Source organism: Sander lucioperca, chromosome 14 (assembly GCF_008315115.2).
Source record: "Sander lucioperca isolate FBNREF2018 chromosome 14, SLUC_FBN_1.2, whole genome shotgun sequence".
Lineage (NCBI taxonomy): Eukaryota > Metazoa > Chordata > Actinopteri > Perciformes > Percidae > Sander > Sander lucioperca.
The window spans coordinates 13668266-13692295 of record NC_050186.1 but is presented as its reverse complement, the minus strand read 5'-3'; the positions used below and the strand labels follow the sequence as shown (position 1 = coordinate 13692295).

At 40.7% G+C, this 24030-nt stretch overlaps 1 protein-coding gene and 1 long non-coding RNA gene across 2 annotated transcripts in view; one reads left to right on the top strand and one right to left on the bottom strand.

Annotated features, from left to right (window-relative positions):
• LOC116063000 overlaps positions 1–13125 on the top strand; it is an 18194-nt gene extending 5069 nt beyond the window's left edge. The window contains exons 2-3 of the long non-coding RNA XR_004108156.1: positions 6499–6510; positions 13115–13125. This is a non-coding gene — a long non-coding RNA (uncharacterized LOC116063000). The remainder of the gene's footprint in view (positions 1–6498; positions 6511–13114) is intronic.
• On the bottom strand, positions 6028–24030 carry lhx5 (LIM homeobox 5). Its single transcript, XM_031317825.2, has 5 exons — positions 22907–24030; positions 20417–20640; positions 19293–19570; positions 16301–16466; positions 6028–8228 (listed from the first exon to the last, which is right to left on the bottom strand). Exons 1-5 carry the CDS (start codon positions 23077–23079, stop codon positions 7879–7881), a joined length of 1191 nt encoding a protein of 396 aa, XP_031173685.1. The 5' UTR covers positions 23080–24030; the 3' UTR covers positions 6028–7878.

Sequence of the window (24030 nt, the reverse complement as noted above, 5' to 3'; positions counted from 1 at the left end):
TGAAGTTAAGACAGGTGAAGGTAAGACATGTAAATGTGAAACAGTTGAAGGTGAGACAGGTGAAGTTAAGACAGGTGAAGGTAAGACATGTAAAGGTGAGACAGGTGAAGTTAAGACAGGTGAAGGTAAAACATGTAAAGGTGAGACAGGTGAAGGTAAGACAGTTGAATGTGAGACAGGTGAAGGTGAGACAGGTGAAGGTAAGACAGTTGAATGTGAGGCAGGTGAAGGTGATACAGGTGAAGGTAAGACAGTTGAATGTGAGACAGGTGAAGGTGAGACAGGTGAAGTTAAGACAGATGAAGGTAAGACATGTAAACGTGAGACAGGTGAAGGTGAGACAGGTGAAGGTCATCTACTATTTATTTTAATCAAGTTACATTTTGAATGCAGGACTTGTAACTGAGTATTTCTACCCTGTTGTATTAGTACTTTTACTAGTTACTTAGTAAAAGGTTTTGACTACTTCTTCCAGCACTGTGTGCAGGAACAGGGAACCAACACATCATGATCTTATTGAAGACTAATCTTGATTTTAATACTGTGTTTAGTCTTCTGTTTGTTTGTGTTTAGTCTTTCTATCCTCGTGAGAACATTCTGGTCCTTAACTCGTCACAGATTTGTTAATCCTCCATGTTTTTGTGCCAAATTCAAAGAATACCTTAACAAGAGACAATGCTAGTGTGATTTGAGTACTACATCTTGAATTATTTCTCCATTTGCTGTATGCAAATAGTAGACTCTACTCAGATCATTGGAGCATGACTACTGGTATATTGTTCCGTAATTCTATCTGTGTTAACATAATTGTTTTGGGTATGGAATATTGTTTGGATGTAATGTTTTTTTTTAATTTCATCATGTGAAGTTGTTTTATATATTTATTGTGTTATTTAAATCAATAACCTGACTAAACCTCTGTAAAGAATATTGTACCTGGTGGCGGTGTCATAGCTGATAATAGTCCCATTCAGAAATATCCCTCCATTATGTTCCCACATGCTGACTTGTACTTTAAAAGCCATGTAACAAGAGGTGAAATCTCTTCTTTTCTCCTTTCTCCCCCAAATAATGGCTCAAAAGTTGGATTTTTTTGAAAAGATAAAACTTTGTGTTCTCTGATCGAGGCAAAATACTCCATGTACCTATAACCTATTTAACAATAAAGAAAAGATCCCAGGCTCTATCTTTCTCCCAAGAAATGTCAAATTCTCTTGAGACGCTCTTTCAAATGAACCATTCATAATGTTTTGGCATCGGGGCTCTCATGACTAAAAAAAAGCTTGTTTTTTCTGTTCTTCTTTGTTCATCCTCTGGCCTTGATACAAAAATTTCCAAGTTCAGAAAAATTGATTTGGCTACGCTGGATTAAAAAAAAAAAAAAAAAAGGCACTTCAAATATCCTTGAAGTCCAGCTTGGATCTCTTCATTGCTGCTGAATAGAGATCTTGGCTTTCATTATTGTCTGTTCAAATTAGAAGTTCCTTCTTGTTGCCAAACGTTACAGACACAGCTGATATGTGAGGTCAGCCCTGCTGTGTTCTCTTAATACATCCATGGTCTCACACTGGCAGTCTGAATCCACTTGGTGGCACTGTGGCTGTGTGTCAGTGGGAGGCTCGGCACATGATGCTCTGAAACACCGCTTTCTCTTTTGTCTTATTTCAGACAAAAACTGTCACATTTCCTGGTTTCAGGTTCCCAGGTTGTACACGCTCCACTGCGTCGACTGAAAAATGAAGGAAAAGTGGTGAAAGATGAAAAGAAAGTCATGCTATGGCTGAATACTTTGATTTTAAGCAAGATTTCTTTTAAATAGATAGATTCTACCATTGACATAGTATATGTAGTTTTCATCCTTGTGATGACCAGACAGACATATTTTTACATATTTTCATCATGTTACTATTAAATTGTTTTATTGTGTATCCTGAAATGTTCAGACACATTTTGTCTGTCATCTTCATGAAACAACAGAGGAAGTCAAATTTAAAGTACAATTCATAAATGTAAGATGATATTTTGGATTCCATCACACTCTGTGTTCATGAAGAATCATTGGTATCCAGTTGATGTTTAAATATAACATACTAAAATGTGAATCATACGTGTGTATATGCGTGTGTGCTGCATGTGCACACGCATGTACATTTGTAGTCATCTACTGTATATGAATGGATGCATGTGTATTAGTATGCATTTGCTCACATTTGAGGTGTAGAAAGGTCATTGCTCTAATCTGTTTTTTCATTTATTTATTTTAATTGCAACTGAAAGACAGAAGATAAAGACCAATTCAAATTTCCATAGGCATAAATGATGCAACTCATTGTTTAAGGATCATTAAAACCTGCATTGTAGTCCCGGCACTGAAGTGAAGCCGCTTGTTCTATTACTTGTTCTATTTTTGCTTGGATAGCCATGACTTAATGTATCCTAAAGGTGCCCACCTGGGTGCATAAACACTCGGCCTGACAGCCTGGCTATGCATGGCTTACTCCTCCTCTGTTCATTTTATAGTGTGCATGTATCACTTTAAGGCATCCATCTATCTAGTAAACCTTGAAAAGGCTGTTGAGGCTCGGTATAAATCTGAGGGTGACACTCTGACAGTCCCTGATCTGCCTGTCCATGTTGCCTGAAATCTCTCTCGGCGATCGTAACTTTGCTTTCTCACGCATTCTGACATATTCCTCGCTGAAGCAGAGATCTGTGTGTGTGTGTGTGTGTGTGTGTGTGTGTGTGTGTGTGTATGTGTGTCTGTGTGCTATCAGATAAACTAGCTCAGCTCTAATGTCACCTGTCAAGGTGCAACTGACAGAGGAATGCTGCAATACACAAAAATATTGCAGCATGATGCAGCATAAAATAAGAGTTTTGTGTGAGAATGAGTAACTGGGATCTGTAAGTGTGTGTGTGTGTTGCAATTTAGCCTGGCATATAGATATGTTTGTGTGTGTAAAGGAGTATGTGAGTGTAATTAATGATGTGTTCCTCCTCTTCATAGGGTAATAGGATTTCCCCACCCCAGGCTGTAAGGAGAGTGGAAGGGGGAGAAAACGGCTATGCACTGCGTGCGTGTGTGTGTGTGTGTGTGTGTGTGTGTGTGTGTGTGTGTGTGTGAGAGAGTGTGTGTTTGCAGAGTAAGTGAATGGGAGCCCCATGTAGTGATGCCAATAGGGGCCTCTGTGTGTGTGTGTGTGTGTGTGTGTGTGTGTGTGTGTGTGTGTGTGTGCGTGCGTGTGTGTGTGTGTGTGTGTTAGGGGGGAGGGGGAACAAGCGAGTGATTTATAACAGCTACTCCAGGTCTCTCCTCTCTCCCACAGCAGCACCGCAAACACATCCATTACAAAAGTACTGATGTTAATGGGATTGTTGTGTGTGTGCATGTATGTGTGTGTGTGTGTGTGTGTGTGTGTGTGTGTGTGTGTGTGTGTGTGTGTGTGTGTGTGTGTGTGTGTGTGTGTGTGTGTGTGTGTGTGTTTGTGTGTGTGCACGCGTGATACAGAGGCCGCACAAGTGTGAGTGGGCACCTTTATGTGTGTGTGTGTGTGACAGTGATAACCAGATGCTACTGGGTGAAAGCAAGGTGAAGGTTACTGAGGGTGTTTCGTGGAGGTTTACTGGTGCTCAAGTCCTAGCACCCAAGTTTCTGTGTGTGTGTGTGTGTGTGTGTGTGTGTGTGTGTGTGTGTGTGTGTCGCTCCGCTGGAGAAAATGCAGCTGAGGAGATGGAGAAATAGAAACCGGAATTGAGGAAAATACTCTAGAGGGTAAACAGAGGGAGCAAAAAAGAAATAAATAAAGAGGATGTAGAGCTTCTTGGTAATGGACTGGTAGATGCTAAGGACCACACCCGCCTCAGTGTGCGTGTGTGTGTGTGTGTGTGTGTGTGTGTGTGTGTGTGTGTGTGAATATATACACACACACATAGTGTCTGCCTGTCTCCTCTCACATTACCCTTTACATTAAAACCAGTCAGGGGGAAAATTACTGCAGACCTGGGCCACCGTCTGCCCACCTGGCCCCAGAGCGAGAGGAGGGGATGTGGAGCCAGAGGAGGGGATAAAGAGGAGGCTAAGGGGATGAGGAGGTGGGGGGTCAGAAGGACCCAGTGAGGGGCAGGGCTGAACCAAAGGCAATGGTCTGAAGTCAGTTTCGTGCAAGGAGGGAATTTCTGTGCCTGCAGGCTTCAGAAAAGGCCCTGATTCTATTTCTGTTAGCAGCGTTAAAGGGAAAGAGAGTTTGTCATGCTGATGTTACATTTTAGATGGATACAGTAATTTAAAGGTGCTCTAATAAATATTTTTATGAATCAAATGAGTGTGGGTAATGTGAACGTAGTGACTCCCAGCGACAAATTATCATTTAGGTCTTTTAGTTAATTGTTTTGGTTTCTGGACTGCAGCTTTGCTGTTTTGGTTGAGTCTCACTGCACTGACCAGGTCAGCTGTTTTCAAGTGTAAAAACTCTGGCTCCGCTGGTATCACCAAATGGTGCATGAATAACATGCCAAATTCTTATGTCATTTTGCGTGTCTCACACCATTTAGTCTCTACTGACTTATATTGTGACATAGTATAACAAAGTCCGCATAGGGAGGAGCTTGGGCTGTTCGTGTCCCGTGTAATACTAAAAGTCAACGTTGACTAACCCTTCACATTGACACTAATTTACTCACGTACGTAACTTTGTTTATGTGAAACAAACAGACTTATTTGAACCCAAATTGAGATCTTTTCCTTAACCTAACCGAGTAGTTTTGTTTGAATTCACAACGTTAACCATGTGTTTAAACTGACGAGTTGGGAATGAGAACGGCAAGCTTAAAATGCGTTGACGCGACTCGCAAAATGTCCTTTAAATTGGGGTTCTATTTATACGCCTTACCATGAGATCACGTTGGATCATAAACCCACTATCAGCTACCTGCACAGCACCAAACGGCAGACACACAGTTAGCAGCTAGCTGGTGAATAAAATGGAGATTTAGGAGCTAAAGAGCCAGATATTTCCCTCACGGTTGGATGGGAGTAAACAAGAGCTAAAAGCTGAGTGAATTGCATTCGCTAATACAACTCCAAATGCTAATGTTGTTCTGTGTCTGCTGGAAGTGTAACTAAGCAGCTGTTTGCTAGCATGTTCGCCATACAATCTTTATAAGTCAATAATAAGTTAATGTTGTGTTTTTAGCTTGTTACACTGCCCCCAAGCGGCCATAAATAGCAAATAATGCAGATTTAAAGTATTATCTTAATCTTAATTAAAAAAAGAAAATACAGTTGTTGTTGTTGTTGTTGTTGTTATTATGTGGAATGTTACAAAGGAGGCTAGCACAGTCTGGCAACAGAACAGTCAATAAGTCATTCATTAAGCCATAGTAAGTGAATAAATGTGAATAAAGCCATAACTGTAATTACAACTCATCAACTCCTTATTGTCGCTGTCGAGCGAAAATCTCGTATGTCCAAAACCGTTGCTTTTCAGGAAATTAAAAAAGGCTAATTTGAATTTCATTGAGCTATTTTTCTCAAAGTCAGGTGAAATCATCTCGTCACTGTTTAAATATTTGTAAAAACCCGCAGACAGATTTAAAGGGTGGCCAATAGCATTGATTTATGAAAAAAATGTAAATAATGAAATATGGAGATGCAAGGTTTCTGCCCAACGGCAACGTTATATAATAATAATATACCCAGCACTTAAATGTTGAGATGGAGCTTATTAAATCACATACTGTTAGGTAGTTTATTTTGTAACAATGCATCATATATTATAAGCTTACTATAGCTTATGTTTTGATTTTAAAATCTTAAAAATAAGCTATATAGCTGCCAGATAAATGTAAAGGTGTAGAAAGGGCAATACTTTCCTCTTAAATGTATAGCATAGAATGGAAATCTGACATACAGATTGGACCTGAGCACAGTACTTGTTCTAGTAAATGTACTAAGTTACTTCCCACCCCTACAAACAGAAGAAAACAGAAGATAGACTGTGTGATGAAGCTTAAGAAGAAAGCCAAATCTTCAAGTTGTAAGAGAAGGTTTTATTACCAGTGCTATTTACATAGAAATAATACAGCCTTGCCCATTTAAATGCACACACACGCACGCACATGAGCACGCATACGCACATCCCCAAGCGCTCAAGCACGCACACACGCGCACGCACACACACACACACACACACACACACACACACGCTTTTGTATCCAAGAATATCTCAATACATCAGAAATAAGACACACTCTCTCTAGATCTTATACAATGTCCAAAAGGAAACGCAAATAATCTCAAAACAATATTTCAAGTAGAGAGAACTTTTGTGGACAAACAGCATTACAAGTGTTGGATGAGTTTAGCTTAAGACGTTGTTGTGTATGACGAAACGAGAGCTGAAAGACGAGATGGATTTGAAAGAGTTATGGGAGGTTTTGTTGCGAATAATATCAGCTAACCGGGTACGTGTCCTTTCAGAAGCTTTATTATAAGGAGAGGTAAACATATTTGTGTTTCTTTTAATGTAGTTCTGCAAAGGCTGACTTTTCAAATTGAAGCCCTGATGAAACTTGAAGCTGCAGAATTATTTATTTTCATTATTTAGAGAAAAAAACAACAACATGAATTTGTCCTCTTCGGCACAAAGATGTTCCCAAACACACAGCCGGACGCTGCTTGCTGCTTTGAGCTGATTTTTAATTCAGTGTGTCTTAAGGCCACTAGATGGCAATGAGTGCTTCAGAGCTGACAGAGGCAATGTCACAGATGTTGTCTGCCCCCTCTTTTGTTTTCTCTCTTTAGAGAAAGGAGACCTCAGCTGTTGAAGTAGATTCTCCATTATGGGTTCAATGTTCTTTTGAAAATCGTTTCCATTAAAACATGTTTTTTTTTAAAGGGACAGTAACAAAAGGAAGGTCAGGTGAAGCAGTCTGCTGAGCAGAACTATCAGGGCCGGCTGTGTGTGTGTGTGTGTGTGTGTGTGTGTGTGTGTGTGTGTGTGTGTGTGCGCGCGCGCTTGAGTGAGTACAAGTGTCTGCATAATTGTGTCCGTGTTTTGAATAATAGTATAGACATCCTTCTTTTGAGCTATGGTCAAGAATGCTTTTTGTGCATTAAGGGACTCAAAGCTGAGATGTATGCTTGAGAAAGTCAATGTCAGAGTTGTGTGTGTGTGTGTGTGTGTGTGTGTGTGTGTGTGTGTGTACAGTTTCTATGAAGAAGCAGCCTTTGATTTGACATGTCTTACAGAGAAGATGTTTAAAGCAACGGTTTTGACTAATCGTGTCTCGATTGCCACCTACGTGTTTGTATATGAATATTAAAGATTAAAGCGTGTATTAAAACCTGTTCCTTTGTCTTTTTAAGTTTGAGGGTAGAGCGGCAACTTAACAATGAACAGAATGAAAAAACTAATGCTTTAAAGCAACATTTTAACAAAAACAAACAAATGTGGTGAGAAATGAAGAGAACCAAAGATGTCCCCGTTGGCATTTGTCTCTAATGTGCTCGTAGAGCTTTAGAAGATACCTTCGGTAATATCAAGGGGAAGGTGAGAAGCATTTTTGCTGGGTGGAATTGCAAATTCTTTTTTTTTTTTTTTTTTTTTTTTTTATAATTCAAGTCCAGTAATCCAGGAAGGGATATGCTTTGGAGTGTCTACTGGGCAGCAAATATTACTTTTTCCAGCAGCCTGCCCCATTCTTGATTCCGTTTCTTTCAGTTCGTCAATTATTGTGAAAATCAGTCCGTGATTTTAAAAAGTCCTCCATAAAAATGTCAGCTGTATTTTTCACTCCACAATGTGTGTTTTATTGTATTCATCTCCTGAATTAACTAGGCTGACATTCAGCCTAGGAACGGTCCCTGTGGTTTATCCTTTACCAGGCTGTGGTTTCACCCATCTCCTGGCCTTGGTGGGACATCGGAGCGCTGTAGCTGGAGTTACTAGCCAAGGAGAAAGGAGGACTGGGTCCGCCCCCGTAAGCCTCCCCCGGGACAGGCTGCAGGGAGCTCGGTAAGCCCGGCTCCGGACTGGGGGTTTCCGCGTGGGAGATCATGTCCGTGAACCTTTGGTCGTCTGAAGGGTGGTGCCCTGATCCCTCCATGGCTCCGGGTCCAGAGCCCAGGACGTAGAGAGACTCGGCTGGAGACTGAGCCTGCGAGGATGGAGGGCCGTGGGGGAAGAAGTCATAGTTACTCCCTGGTCCATAATAGTCGCCTTGGTATTCTGAGAAGAGACAGGGGAATACACGGGGTTAGACTTTCTATCAAAGACTTTGAATATACATAGTTCCCCACAGCGGTGTGCGACTTTCCACACACCTCCACCCCTATACCTAAGTGGTGAAATTGATCATGTCAAATTTCCAACCAACCGGTCTCCAACAGCCTCATTTGAGTGTATAAACAACTCCACACTTCTCCACCTCAGTTCTCTCGCATTTTACACACTGCATTCATCTCCCTCACTCATTCAGCTCGCAGCCGTGCGTGCACCTCGATGGATTCCCCTGCTGAAACTTCACGATTTGGATGAGGAACTCTAAAATGAGATTCCAGGCTCCCCGCAGCGCTGCCAGGTCCCGTCGGCTGCATCTCTCTCCGTCATGTCCGGATGCAGCTTCTGGCAACATCCCTCTCCTGTATACCGCACTGGGCTGTGGCTATTTCCTGAGCTACACACATCAAGCTCCAATTATTCCCAGCATTCAATTCAACTGGGGCTGCAGATAACAATTGTTTTCCTTATCAGCTAATCTGACAAAGGTTTTTCTTGATTAATTGATTAATCGTTTGGTCTATAAAGCATCATTAAATAGTACAAGATGCCCATCGCAATTTCCCTAAAGCCCCATGGGACATCTTGACATTGTTTGTTTTGTCCGACCCACAGTCCAAACTAGGGCTGAACGATTAATCGTTTTCAAATCGAAATCGAGACTTGAAAGAATGCGATTGGCTAATCGTGAAGACCGCGATTAATCGAATGTGCAATATTTAGTTGAATGTTTGGTGTAACATTTGGTTTAACATTTTTTATTCCTTTTTTATTATTATATTTACTGTTTTTTTTCCATAAGATAAATGCTGGATTAATGTTACATATCACAGATTGTTTACAGAAATGTCCTATTTTCAGTGGATTTTTCATTTATTTATATTACTTTATTTAACATGATGGTAGAAGGTGTAATATGTAGACGCTGCTGTGGAACTGAGGCATATCAGACATCTCAGTTTACAGGAAAGTACTGATATTTTTTTAATTGGAATTGTTTATTATTATTATAACTAACTTTTGTGATAAAAGTTCTGTGTTTGACTGTTCCATGTTTTCTGAAAGAAAATCACTTATTTTCTCGCAATTCATATCTATGTTCTCATCCTTGCATAAGAATATAGATCAGTTTTGATGTGTCTCAAGATGTTATAATGATCCATGACATGTTTTATCTGTTACACAGTGAATACTGAACTTTAGCTACACTTCGCAAAAGAAATTGCAAATCGAATCGTAATCGCAATATCTGGCAGAAAAATCGCAATTTGATTTTTCCCCTAAATCGCTCAGCTCTAGTCCAAACCCCAAACATATTCAATTTACAGCACTATAAACTAGAAAAAAAGCAGCAAAGCATCCAAATAATTGTTGGGCGAGTATACATTTAGTAATCGTTTCAGCTCGGAATCCAGCATTATTGCTCCTATGGACACCGGTTTTGAATTTCCCATTCCAAACACACCTTGCTGCTGTGTTTCTATCCACAGACACAGTGCTGGATCATCAATAGCTTTCCACATGAGTGGAGTCAGTCGTGCCAGTGACAGGTTTACCCTTTCATCTTTACAGTGAGAACAATTGTGCAGCATCACAATCATCGTCAGTAAGACAAAATTGTTCTCTATCAAAAACACATTATGTCTGTTGTTACATGTCAGCAAAGCATTAGGAAGTTCTCTGTTGGAGCCTACATTCAATGGTGTCATGCATATATCCACACACATGACACAAAAATAACTTTAAAGATCTTATTGTAATTCATCCCATTTTGTACACTTTTCTAATTTACACTGCTGCTCAGTGTAACTAGTGTTATCTTTATGAGCCTTTTCTTGGCTTCTAACCTCCCTTGCACAATGTCTTACCGTGTATCAAAGCCTTATTATTTTTTAAATAATATGTGACTAAATTAAACTAAACTAACCGAAACACATATGCACTAAGAAGGAGCGAAGGCTTCTTTAGTCTGTACATTTTTCCTACAGTACATGGCGCATGAAAGCAAAGTCCGTAGGATTCATCCTTTGAGGAACGTGAATGTCTGTAATATAACTCATTTAAATATTTATTATCGTTATGTATTGAAACTCCAACTTCAGGTTTGAAATATTTGAGCAAAGCTTGACTCCTGACTGATGTTTTTCTTGTCTAAAATATTCCGTGGCATTGACATGAAAGCGCTGCAGCAGAAACTGCCACAGTAATGACAGAATACAGCCCAAATTCCTTGCTTTCACAAAAAAAATCTCCAGCGCACACTCGGATTTACAATTAATCTCTCCCTAACCTCTAACAATGACTGACATGTTCACGCCTCTGAGAGGTTGCGGCACAGTTTGGGTCCCCGGCTAATGTTTGAGGTCTCTATGTATATTCATATTATTCCTCTAACATGAAGACAATATCATTTGTTGTTTATGAATTTACTGAGTCTCTAAATTGATCCTGAATGCTGTCCATTACAACCAGGATTCATAACAAAGGGTTAAAGGGTTGCAAAATATAAAAAAAAAATGATTCAGTCGCGGACATATAGTAATATCTAGCTATGCAGAAACTTTTGTATTTATGTGCCCAGGTTTTGAGATATTTGTGTCTATGATTGAGATTGAAAACACCCCTCAGGCCATAGATTCAGAGTAGTCAAGAGCAATAGGAGTAAAAAACTCAAATAAAAACTAGAGATTGCTGCTGTAGCATTGCGTAAAATAGTGTTCTGTATATTGTATGTGCAGGAAACGTTTTTGTACTTTTTGTTTTTGTATTGTTGTCTTTTGGTTTCTTTGTACTTATGTTTTTTTTGTTTTTATCTTGCACTCCTGACTGCTAATCAAGTTTCCCATCTGGGGTAATAAACTGACTGAACTGAACTGAATGATTTCTGCCTCCACCCCAATCCAACGGTAGTGAAAGGAATCTCTGGTGCTCCCAGCATTGAATAATTAGACATTGAATATGTTTTTTCACAAACAATGTCCCTTTTGGATAATGAACTGTAAATAGTTTATACTGTATAGGGACTATTTCTTCGGTAGTTCCGATGACAATTGCTTACTGGTTGTACTGTGGATCCAGAATAACAGAGAAGCTGTTTGTAATGCTGTCAGCACCAAATAATTCATTTGCCTCCTTTAAATTGGACTAGGATGTAGGAATCTATCTATATCTACAACGTTCCACTTCCGGGATTGCTCCGGTGCCGCAGAAAATTCCGCCGGATGCATGTATTTTCGCCGATGTCCGTTTCCTTCTGCTTTCTTTGTGTTGGCGTTCTAACCTCCGGTGGATTTCTGAGGACTATGGTTAACTGCTCCTCAGATCTCTGCAGGGTAAATCCAGACAGCTAGCTAGACTATCTGTCCAATCTGAATTTTCTGTTGCACGACTAAAACAACCTTTTGAACGTACACGTTCCACCAAAACAAGTTCCCTTCCAAGGCTATTTTGCAGAGGCTCCGTGCGGAGTTCAGCGCCGCCCAAGACGATTGTGATTGGTTTAAAGAAATGCCAATAAACCAGAGCATGTTTTCCATCCCATCCTAGAATGCTATGTGGACTAGCCAGACCCTCCTCCGCAGCGCTGTGAAGGAAGGTCTGGCAAAGCGAGACTAACCTGTATATAACGCAACAGGTAAGAAACTTGTTATTTCTTTGTTCTTTTTTTTGTAATTTGGGTAAACCAACCCTTATTGTTTCCAAGCAGTGCACATGTGACTCCAATCCTGAGTGCCAAACCACTTTGAGAGCCATCCAGTATAAATTTGGACAAAAGCAAAACAACCAGCAGCTGAGCTCCTCCTGCAGTCTCTCAGAGCAGCCCTGTATGCCTGTGGTATGTTCTTGTTATATCTCATATTTGTCTGTTAAATATAAAGCTACAACCAGCAGCCAGTTAGCTTAGCACAAGGACTCATTCTCATTTGTTTAATCCGTACAAAAACAGAAGTATAAATAATATAACAATTTTTTTACAGGGGTTTATGTGCCAAGATATAGCAAGTTTGTTACCTTTGGACAGAGCTAAGCTTGGTATTTTGCCGTTTCCAGTCTTTATACTAAGCTAAGCTAACCGGCTTCTGGCTGCAGCTTCATATTCAACACAGGCTCGAGAGTGGCGTCGTTCTTCTCATCTAACTCTCTGCAAGAAAGCCAAAATATTCCTTTAATCAAAAACCAGAGACTTATATCTCCAAACACATCGCTGCTGTATTATCAATCTGACTGCACAGTGATGCTCTGAACCCAGCCAGTCTCAAGGGACAATGACGTGTGATGTGAAGTGCTGATATGGCAAAAGTTACAGCAGACTGGGCGCCTGGGTAGCTCAGCTGGTAGAGCGCGCGCCCATATATAGAGGTTTACTCCTTGACACACTGGCCGTGGGTTCGACTCAGCCCCAAAAAAATCTTTAAAAAAAATTAGATAAATATATTTAAGAAAAAAAACGTTTAGGCGGACTGAAACTGAAACCCTAAAACTATCTCTTGAGTTGTTTATGAGGAAAAAAACCTGTCAGAACAGTTTATAAAGGATCCATCCCCTCCACATGTAGCCAATTACTTTCCATCCGTTAACAATTACAAACTTCCACCTGCCTCCTGCTTCCTTCTCTCCGCTTCTATATTCTCCGTCCAAATCTACACCCTGCCCCCTCTGCTTCACATTACCTCAGTTACATTAAATCCATTCTGTTTCCACACCACCATGAACTGAGATCGATGCAGACTTTATCCCGCTGCCCCAGATGTTGCTCTCGCATTTCTCCACTCGCACCAGATGTTCCCCTCACTCCTATTTCAGTCTGAACAGGAACTAACAGGTTCCACATAAAGAAATATGTTGCCCAATTAGAACAACTGCATTTATTTGCTGCTGCATGTGGCTCTTTTTCGAAATCGTGAAGAGAAACAATAAGAGCTGACACGACTTTCGGAAACAAGTTAATTAATTGATCTCACAAACACGCCCCTGCTAGGTGGGCCAACCTCAAGAATAAACAACGGGCTTGTGTGGCCTGCACGGTGTGTGTGTGTGTGTGTGTGTGTGTGTGTGTGTGTGTGTGTGTGTGTGCGTGTGCGTGTGTGTGTGTATGTGTGATGGGGGTGGGGATTTGATGGAGGGGGGGCATTGGCTCTGCAAACTATAATTACACTCACGCATACAGACGCAGCACACCACACACAGGCATTCCTCCCTCTAAGCAGCAGCAGAGGAGCAGAAGGAAGCAGCGGGCTCAGATAAAGGCGAGCAGACTGGCCTGTGCTGCTGCTGCGACACAAAAGGGTGTGAAAAGCAGCGTGCAAAGAAAGCAAGAGAGATGCGAGTGAGGGATGAAGGTTTTGTCCTCTGTTTTCCCCTCCCACTCTCTGCGTGGCAGCCTTGGCGGCTCCAGTTTATTGTAGACTCAATGCCTGGGCCATTCAGGTAGATGTGCAGGAGCTGTATAGAAACCACGGCTCTCAGCCTGTCCATGAAAAACAAACTGCTGATATATATGACAGGTGCATCTGATTTATTCCTGCAGCTCAATGTGGAGCTGTGTTAGCGCGCTGTTGTTACATGCTGCCCACCTGCTATTGTCTCCAAATGGTTTTTTTTCACAATCCAGACACCCTAGAATCCAGATTTTTTCTTTTAGTCAAGTGGTCTTGACAAGCGTTTTGAAGGAATATTGATTTAAAGGAGTCTTGACACCCGACTGGAGATCACATTGTGCTCAAGCACACGTGATTAGAAAAGAAAACTACAGTGTTAAGAAAACAGCTTATCATTTTATCAGCAATTCATTTTCACATGTGGAAAACAACAAACCAGGCGCACCTTATCTCCAGCATCCAATCGAAAGAAACTTTCACAATTTAATAGCTATAGCAACTATTTGACAAAATCAAACACAAATTCTTCTGTGCAATTAAAATTCCATCCGTTTTTTTAAAGGCTTTCTGTGTTCCAGGTCAGAGCTACAAATACTTCTTTTAATTTGCAATGTCCAGGTCAGTGAATGAGTTTCACCTCTACAGGTTTTCACCCCATCGGAGCCAGCCAAAAGAATTTCATCTTTACTGCTAAAGAGGGTACAGCTGGGTATAGTTGACCATAAAGGTTATACTCTAGTATAAGAAATATATTTTTGATATGAACTTTATGTCAGTCTATTTGTTGATTGGAGTTAATATCTTCTGAATATGTATCTTTGATCTTTATTTTTAAGTCAAGATATTTGCTATTCATTATTCCAAAGCCTCAGTTTTTTCCTTTAACACTTCGAAAATAATGTATCAAAACTACTTTTAATGAATCTACTCCTAATGTGTTACTTTCCTTGAAAAAAATGTCTTACAATAATTTGTTGGAGACGTAACAGATTTATTTTCAAGGAGGAAATTAGCAAAGTCTTCAGAAATAGAACGATGTTCAAGACGTGAGGTTTTTTTTTTTTAATCAAATGCTGTTATCTTTAATGGCTGTAAGGCACGCTTTCATCTTCATTAAAACGTAAGACTCACACGTTTCTTTTGCAGAATCTCATAAATACTGGTGTTGTGCTTAGGTCTGCAATTAACGATTATTTTCATTGTCGATGAATGTGTCGATTATTTTATTGATCAGTTGTTTGGTCCGTAAAATGTCAGAGAATGGTGAAAACTGTGGATCAGTGTTTCCCAAAGTCCAAGACGACGTCCTCAAATGTCTTGTTTTGTCCACAACTCAAAGATATTCAGTTTACTGTCACAGAGGAGAGAAGAAACTAGAAAATATTCACATTTAAGAAGCTGCAATCAGAGAATTTTTTCCCCCTAAAAAACGACTCAATCCGATTAATCAAAATAGTGGCTGATTAATTGAATAGTTGACAACTAATGGATTAATCCTTCCAGCTCTATGTGTTTTATTTATCCAGGGTTTACACTCTGTTCTGAAAATGTTTAGGTAAATCAAGATGAACTGTGTCTATTGAGCTTATTTGCTTGACTGAAGCTGTGGTGTGATTGGATACATCTGTTCCGCTCTCACGTGTATACCAAGTGGCATTATGTGACAGTTAGGCAGGCTAATGCTTATTGTGAGCCTTCGCAATCTTTACGTATACGTTTCATTCTCCAGAGTGAAATTCTCCCGGAACAGACGCACTGACTGACTGAATAGTCCCCAAGGTTAGAGTCAAACCAAGGACTGATCCTACAGTATGTTGTATCTTTGAACAAAAGACGAATAGATTAAAGAAACTCATGTAACCCTCGATGTCCAAACAAACCACCCAGAGGTGACATCTGCAGTAGATAAACAACAACCTTTATGTAATCTTCCTGCAGCCTGACACCATAACTACCAGCCGTGTTGATCAAGGTTGCAATTAAGTTACACAATATCACATTTGTTTCAAGTGAGAATGAAACCAGCATAGATATTATTGTTGTGATTACATTTGCCTGGATTGGACAAAAAAAGGTTCCAGAGCCCTAGTTGAGCAGTTCCATGACAAGATCAACATTGCTGTGATATATTTATAATCATACGTACAGTATATCTTGTAGTGGCGACGCTGAATAGTTGACTATTCGATCTAAGGAGCTTAATTTGACTACCAATCTCATAGTTGCATCAATGCAATGTCTGGAAATATACTTATGAAACAAAAGATCATTCTATTCAGGCTATATGGGGGTCCTGAATGTCTGATGATAGATAGATAGATAGATAGATAGATAGATAGATAGATAGATAGATAGATAGATAGATAGATGAACTTTATTGATCCTAAACTGGGAAATGATTGTGCTAAATCAGCAAGATTAAGGCACACAGCATCCATAAATATCAGCCTATTAATAATACTGTAAATAACAATTAGAAGTAAGGGTACTCTTGTGGACAAAAATCAGAAGTGTCGGTACTAAGTACTGCTGGGTACCGGCCCATCTTAGGCACTGGATACAGATAAAGATGCAGGACCAGGACCGTGCACTTCATTTTTATTAGTTGCATGTATTGGCAGAAAAGAATCCTTTATTCCTTACCTCCGTAGTAGCCGTAGGCCCCAGGTCCTAAAATGTCAGGATCCTCCAGCCTGCCTCCCAGGGGCCTCATCCTCCTCGGGCCCCTGAAGAAGGCGTGCCGCCGGGCCCCCAGAGCACTCAGCTGCTTCATTCGTCGCTCTTTGGATCTTCTGTTCTGGAACCAAACCTACATCCAACCAGACAGACAGGAGCCCAGTTAAAAGGGTTTCAGCTTTTGCTTCAGATTGCCACTACTCTATTCCTCGACTACGCCGTGCCAAGAGCATAAACCATGTTAAGTAACAAAATTGCCGGTGCAACACAGATGTCTTCTTACTTTATAGTTTTATTTTTTAAGGTGCATAACAGTGACTAACGTTTTGATGCACCGGCAATTTTGTTACTTTACACTGTTTTGTCCTGCCTTGGTTGCACCAGATTGTTGTGGTCTGCAGAAGCGCAGAGAACTCTCTCTTTTTTTTTTACCTATAAACCATGTTGTTGTATAAGTCTCAGACTCTAATCACAATCACAACAAGATTCAGTCTGTTGCAATGAAGCATAACTGACAGAACTTACAACAAATTATTATGTATTAACTTAATTTGGATCCTGATCATTTTAGTTAATTTACCTGATCTGTTTAATGTCATGCTCACTGTTGTTACAGAGTTTGTGTTGGAGCCACAATTCAAAGGCATTATTTTTTTTTTTAATAATCATCCCAGTTATCTGACAGCTCTTTAATCATTATTTAGAGTATTTCAATTAGCAGTAATTGAGGTTTACATTCTTGGATCTCAGCATTCAAATGACTATAAAAAATCAACTAGTTAAAAGTTAAACTAAAAGCTGTTACACTTCACAGAAAAAGCTAAAACCAACCAAATTTAAGAATAACAAATATTCTAGTGCAAGATCACAACTACATAGGGTTTGATTATTTAACTAACAACACTTAAGTAATTTACTCTTTTATTCATATAATATAAATGTTACAATATATCTTTGAAAAGCACAAATTACCAAAGACCAACTTAAGAAGTGAGGGAATGCATAAAAATGCTCTGTTTGAAATGTAGTGTCTTATTTATTGCTGAATATAAGACTAATAAACTGGACCCAGAATTTTCATGTTCCTGATGTAAAATGAAAAGCAAAGCAATATAAATGTACCCCAACACAGAACCTAATGCACAAGTTAAAATAAACTGTCAAAGCCACAAATCAGAGTATAAAAAGCCTTATCGCTAACGTGAGATAAACTGTCTTTGAAGAGGAACAAAGGAGGATTTCACTACACACCATGTGGAAGAATGTCTGCATTATAAACACATCTTGTTTCACTGCTGCATAATGATGTATGCTCATCCCAGCCAGGCTACACCAGAGGCAAAATCCCACTGTGCTGCAGATTAACAAAAACACACACAAAAACACCTAACACCACTTAGGCTCTGTTCTATGTGCTCCAGCGGCAAAGGCGACACCTGCTTATTGAGAACAATCGTCTAACTGTAGGGTACATTTTTATGGAAATGCTCTCGCTTCCCTCGAGAGAGCGTTGCTTAGGGATTACATGCACATGCTGGAGAAGCAGCGTGGCTCACAGGGCTCCCCGTGTTGAGAGCAATGGTATTTAACGCACAGTGAACGAGGAGGAGGAAGATGACGAAACAGAGCCTCCATTTTGGCTCCGAGCAACACAGGGGCAGGGATCACGGACGGTGAGATGGACTGCCCGACGGCCTGATTGATTTATTGACTGTTTGATTGAGTTCTGTTGATGCACACACGCACGCACGTAGCGGCATGCAGTATATGATATAGATGAGGCCCTGTTCTGCTCTAATAAGCGGTGGGAACAGGCTGGAAGTGAGTAAGAGCAGAGTGGTGGGAAAGGGGAGGGTGGTATGTAAATCTGTGAAATCAGCGATAATTACAGTGAGTGCACAAAAAGCCACATATCACAGTTGGCAGAGATGGTGCTAATCATCCTGACACAGTCTGCACCCAGTGTGTGTGTGTGTGTGTGTGTGTGTGTTAAAAGACAGACACAGAGAAAGGGTCCAAAACGGTGTGTTATGCTCGCGTTATTCTGCAGAACATGTTTGTGTGCGGGGTTCCTCTCGCCTTTGGCATAAACAAGACTCACCTTTCACTAATTTCATGGCTGTGCAACACGTTTGATTACTGAAATAAAGCGCCGTTTGCACAAAATAAATGATTTTCTTAAAAAAAAAAAAAAACTAAAAAAAACATAGGATTTATTATATCCATGCATCAGTGATTTGGATTACTAGATCTTAATTTCAGAACATAAATGAACGCCTGCAGATATGGATACAGCAGCGTGGGAATTAGATGCAAATTATAGGAATAAAAAAAATAGTGGAGTGAGCACCATTACATTTGAAAACCATCTCTCTCTCTCTCTCTCTCTCTCTCTCTCTCTCTCTCTCTCTCTTTTAAGTAAAGCAGCTAATAGAAGCATCAAACAGTGTAAGAATTCCAAAAGTTCAAAATTAAATTAAATAAAAATTGAATTTTGTCCATGTTAAATATTAAAAAAACACAGCATTGTGGGAAAATAAAACTAATTTTGGGGAAGCATACTGCTTCCTCATAAATGTGTTTTGCACTTCAACTATTGTTAGACAGCTAATTTAAATGCAAAATGACAAAAACATCGTTTCTATCATTAGCTTATTATTTGAGAAATGTCCATCAAATGTAACAAAAAAAAAAAAAAAAAAGCATTCACATACAGAATGCGTGGTGGAAAATGTCACTGTGGATGTATGTCCACGTCATGTTTGAACGTTTCTCTGACAGATGACGAGGCCTTTAATTACAATCTCGAGTGATGTCACGGATTCATAATCCGGTCATTTCTCTCGGATTTGTCTTTGTCTCTCCAGACCCTCCCTCGTTCAGCCCCACTGAGCCCACACACACACACACACACACACACACACACACACACACACACACACAAACAGCTGATCTGTACCTGGATGACTCGCATGTTTAGTCCCGTTTCCTGGGCCAGTTGTTCCCGGATGTGCCGGGTCGGTTTCGGCGTGGCGACGAACGCGGCCTTTAACGTCTCCAGCTGCTTGGCCTTGATGGTGGTCCGGGGCCCCCGCCGTTTGGTCCCAGAGTTCTGCTCCTCGTTCTCAATATTGTTCGTTTCCTTATCTGAGGACGTGGAATTGTCCGTCTCCTTTATGTCGTCCTGTATTGGGTCCTGCAGATCCGGCGATAAACTCCTATCTGTACACGACGACACTGAGGGGGAAAACCAACAGGACGAGGGTCACGATCCGAAATGTCAGGGGGGGGGGGGATACAGGGATTTAAAATATGTCATAGTTGACTGAATTTTTTTTTTTAAAAGAAGACGAAAAAGTCACTCGGATTAGATTTGTAGCATACGCTTTCTCTGCACGTTTCTTTTCTTTATGTTGCCTATGCTATTTTTTTTTTTAATGTATTTATTTGTAATTTGCAGATTTGATGTCTGACGTGTTTACAAAAAATGGCACAAATTCAACGTAACTCTGACTATTTCTCATTTAAGGCAACACAATAACTTGCACACATAGACCATATGACATGTAAAATAAATAACACATCTTATGTCCATAATGTGCCTGTAAAGAAGAAGGGAGCGTGCTATCAGGATGGATGAATAGACTGCGGAAATAGGAGCGGCAAACACGGCCGGACTAACACAGCCTAGCCTATACTCATCATCCCCAGCGGATCCTGGCGTACAATAATAGAAAGCCATTGTCCTGTGGAGGTAAATATTGAAGCCATTCATCTGACAAGGTTGTTGTTAAATGCTCTCTACGGACTGATGGAAATGTGGAAAAAAAAAACAGAATCTTACAGGACATTTTAAGCCTCCATCCTCGTCTTTTTTTTTTTTGTCCACTGAAAGGCAGGTTAGTCAGATAGACGTTTAGGCTATATAATATTCAACAACATGGCGATAAAAAAAGAGATGATTTTGCTTTTGCTTATTTGTATCGAACAGGAAACAAAAATCACACACACACACACACACACACACACACACACACACACACACACACATATATATCTCAGGTTATTATCGCGTTGGTTTACCTGAGTTCAAGTTGACTTCATTAATGGCCCCGGAGCTCGAGTAATCTTCTTTGCACACGAACTTGTTCTCGTCTATGACATAGAGTTCCTCTCCCGTGGACAGCTGCTTGTTGCACACCATGCAGGTGAAGCAGTTGAGATGGAACACCTTGCTGCGGGCTTTGCGCACCAGGTCGTTTGGCGAGATTCCCTGCAGACAGCCCGCGCATTTAGTGCCAAAGCGCCTGCACGGAACCAAATATTCATGTGAAATGTTTTTAAACAAAAGCCAAATTAACATTCAGTTTAGGCCCAAACATAATGATAACACAAAAGCCAGCTGGTTTGGCCAACACAACATCATATCATTATTATTCTTTTCTTTTTTTTTTTTAATCGAGATTTATGTCTATAATCCCGTAGACACTCACTACCAAAGGTCCAGAATTACATCCGTTTTTTGTGATTTTTTAAAGCAATATGACAGCATTGTAGTACATATTATCGGTGCATCCAAAAGCTTGTTTGTAGAAGCCAATCCAGAACAGATTAGTGCATAAAAAGTCACAAAATGAAGAATTTCAACCTCATAAATAAACACAAAATGAGGGGAAAACTCCAAGAGGTTCTCTTTTTTTGGGGGAAAAAAAAGAACCCCCCTTCAACTATAGGCTGGCTAAGGGCCTGATATAAATGTGCATATCTGTGGTAATATAAATATAAATAAAATGCGTTATTAAAGCATTATAGTTTGGTAAGAATACATTATTCGAGCATTTAAAATAATAACAGAGATCAAATTGTAATAATGGTCAAACTATTCTACTACACAACAAAAAGCAGCACACAATAAAAAAAATTAAAAAAATTATAAGAAGAGGAATAATATGGCTCAAAACCCAATGTTTCTTATTTCTCACCATCCCAGTAAAAGCCAGAATAATCTTATATAAGCAGTTTATTTTGGTAAAGTATTAAGTAATTAATGAATAATAATTCACAATAAACAAAAGGCATGTCTACTTGTCTCTCTCTATATTCAACTGGCAGTATTAGTAATGGCGGTGGAGACCATTCAAACGGAAATAAAAAATTCAATTAAAAAAAGTCAGGCTTTTTAAAAAAAAAAAAAAAAAAAAAACCTCGTGTTCATTATTTTGATGGAGGTGCTCTGACAATAACCCCACGCAAAACCTATTAGTGACAATCAACACATTGTAGCCATGTATATATAACCGGATTAAGCAGAGTAGGAGCATTTTAGCGTGGAAATCTTCTCTTAATCCATATTCACCCGCTTAAATACCGAGTGGGAAGAAGACTCATCAATTTGATACACAAATACAACCTAAAATGAATTCAGCAGAATTCCCCTCCTGGTTGGGAAAAAGACGTGGTGACTGGTTGTTTTTGTTTTTTTGTAATTTCATGACGGAAAGAGGTGAGAGAAAACACACCTGAGTGATATAAACAGTTATCACCTGAGGCTGTTATTGAGAGTTTTAGCAGATGTTCGAGGCTCACTTTGGGCCTGCTCTACCTGGATTTTCAGTTGGCCTATCGGGGGGGGGGGGCTTTAAGCCTCTGGGTGAAAGCAAGCACTCCTTTTGTGGAGCATTGTTTTAACACTAATGTAGGCTTGTCTCCCCATTTGCAATGGTATCGCTCCACTGTTCCTCTCTTTCACATGCATGGACAAGCCCCCCCCCCCCCCCCTCCCCCCAGCGAAAGGGCACAACTCCTACTCTACTTACACAACAAATGGACATATTAGTGTGATTACTGTTTCGCCTGGCTAATGGCTGGCCATTTAAATCCACCGCTTGATGGGACCTGCGGTAATATGATGGCCAAGGCCGCGCGAGGCCAATAATAGCCCGTCCGGACAAAAGGCTAATGTGTCTTACATGTCATTAGACAATTTGGGAGAAAATAACTGACACATATACGAATGAAAATGATGCTAAGAGAGTGCGACGGGACAAACAAGGCTTCACTCATCACTCAATTACCCGAGACACTTTTTTTAGGAATTGTGCACCGGTTAATAGCCTAATGGCTGTTTGAAAAAAAAGTGGAAAATAGATAGTAATGTTCAGCACAGAGTACACGTGGCTGCACAATGAAATGACACTGCAGTTGTTTTATTGTAAAGGCCATATTCAAAGGTCACATTGTGACCAATATTTCATTTTAGAGACGAATAATTAATAATAATTTTTTTTTAAATGAGTTATCAGTTGTACTTTTACATTTATTCTGCATGGTAACTTTTTTATTGTAGAAACCTGCAGGACAATGACATTGGCTTTAAGTTTTAACCTGTGACGTGATATTTTGACCCTTGTGCACATATGATTTAAGTTAAGGCCTGACTTTGTGGGCTACACGGTCTTTAATTTATTTCTAAATTCTTATCAATATCGCATCCATGGAAAGTTTGACCTAATCTTACAGTGTGACGCCTATTGTTGTGAAGAATCAGAGCTCTGAATCCAGACTCTCTGTTACCTGAAAAAGTCCATTTTGCAATAGAGCTTCCCGTCCCTGGAGAAGCACTTCTCGGTGAGGTTGCAGTTGCACTCGCAGCACTGGACGCACTTGGCGTGCCAGGCTCTGTCCAGCACGTTGAGGAGGAACCGGTCCAGGATGGGCCGCTCGCACCCGGCACAGTGGACCATCATGTCTCCGGCCTGCAGGGCGCCGAGTGCCGACCTACGGACTGCGCTGCTCGGACTGGGGCAACCCGGGTCTACGCGGAACAACGTCTTGGCTCCGGGAGGGTGTGCTGTCAGGCGAAAAGTGGAGGAACCTCCCGTTCACAGGCGGCGGAGCGACAATCCCCGGGAAGAGTTGTAGTCCTGCTCCTGTTTGCTTGCTGTCCTGGCACTTGTCACAATCCACAATCCAGAGAGGAGAGGAGAAGAGAGATTTCAGCCGCGCCAGCTGATGGACTGCGTAATGGACAAACCGGACATGTTTTCCTCACGCGCACAGCTGTTAAAACATCATAATTCACACGTCTTAATTTCTAATATTTTATCCCTCGCTCGTGCTTTGTTTTGGGTGCAGTCATTTCCTCCGGGCTCATCTCACGCCGCCACTTTCGCATCACTGTGCCTGCGTTATCACGAGGGTTTGCCAGCGCCACGCGCACCCTGCGCTCACATTGGATGACGCTCTCGTTAATTCCCGTGCCGGCAGAGCCAATCAGAACACAGTTGTCATGGTTACACGTTTATAGCTGTAGCCTTCGAGCGAACCTGAATTACACACGCCGTATACAGAAATTCCAGGGCCGAGAGGATGCTGGGTGTCTCAGACAGAGGCCAGCTTGAAGGTTTCATGGTGGTTCATTGAGACAATAACTGACTTTAGGAGGAAACAAACATCAGATGTGTGCCACCAGAGAAGCTCCCTGCAACATTTTTGATCGGACCTTAAACTTAGAAGTCCACAAAACACGGTGAAGGCCTGGCGATACCTGTACAACAGGCGAGGGAAGACGCGTTTAAATGGCACGGCGCTGTCACTGACATGAATGTGAATAGATGCAATGGGAGTGGGAGTAGCCGAACAAGGGGCTAATGCTACACAGCCTTATAATGGCCTTGTGACAAAACGCTCCTGCATTA

What these genes read in the sequence shown, in the direction of transcription:
- lhx5 (XM_031317825.2), bottom strand. Translation starts at nt 23,079, where the DNA reads ATGATGGTCCACTGTGCCGGGTGCGAGCGGCCCATCCTGGACCGGTTC. An exon ending in TGCAAAATGGACTTTTTCAG is followed by an intron (nt 20,641 to 22,906) that starts GTAACAGAGAGT and finishes GGTTCCGTGCAG; the next exon opens with GCGCTTTGGCACTAAATGCG. An exon ending in TAAACATGCGAGTCATCCAG is followed by an intron (nt 16,467 to 19,292) that starts GTACAGATCAGC and finishes GGTTGGATGTAG; the next exon opens with GTTTGGTTCCAGAACAGAAG.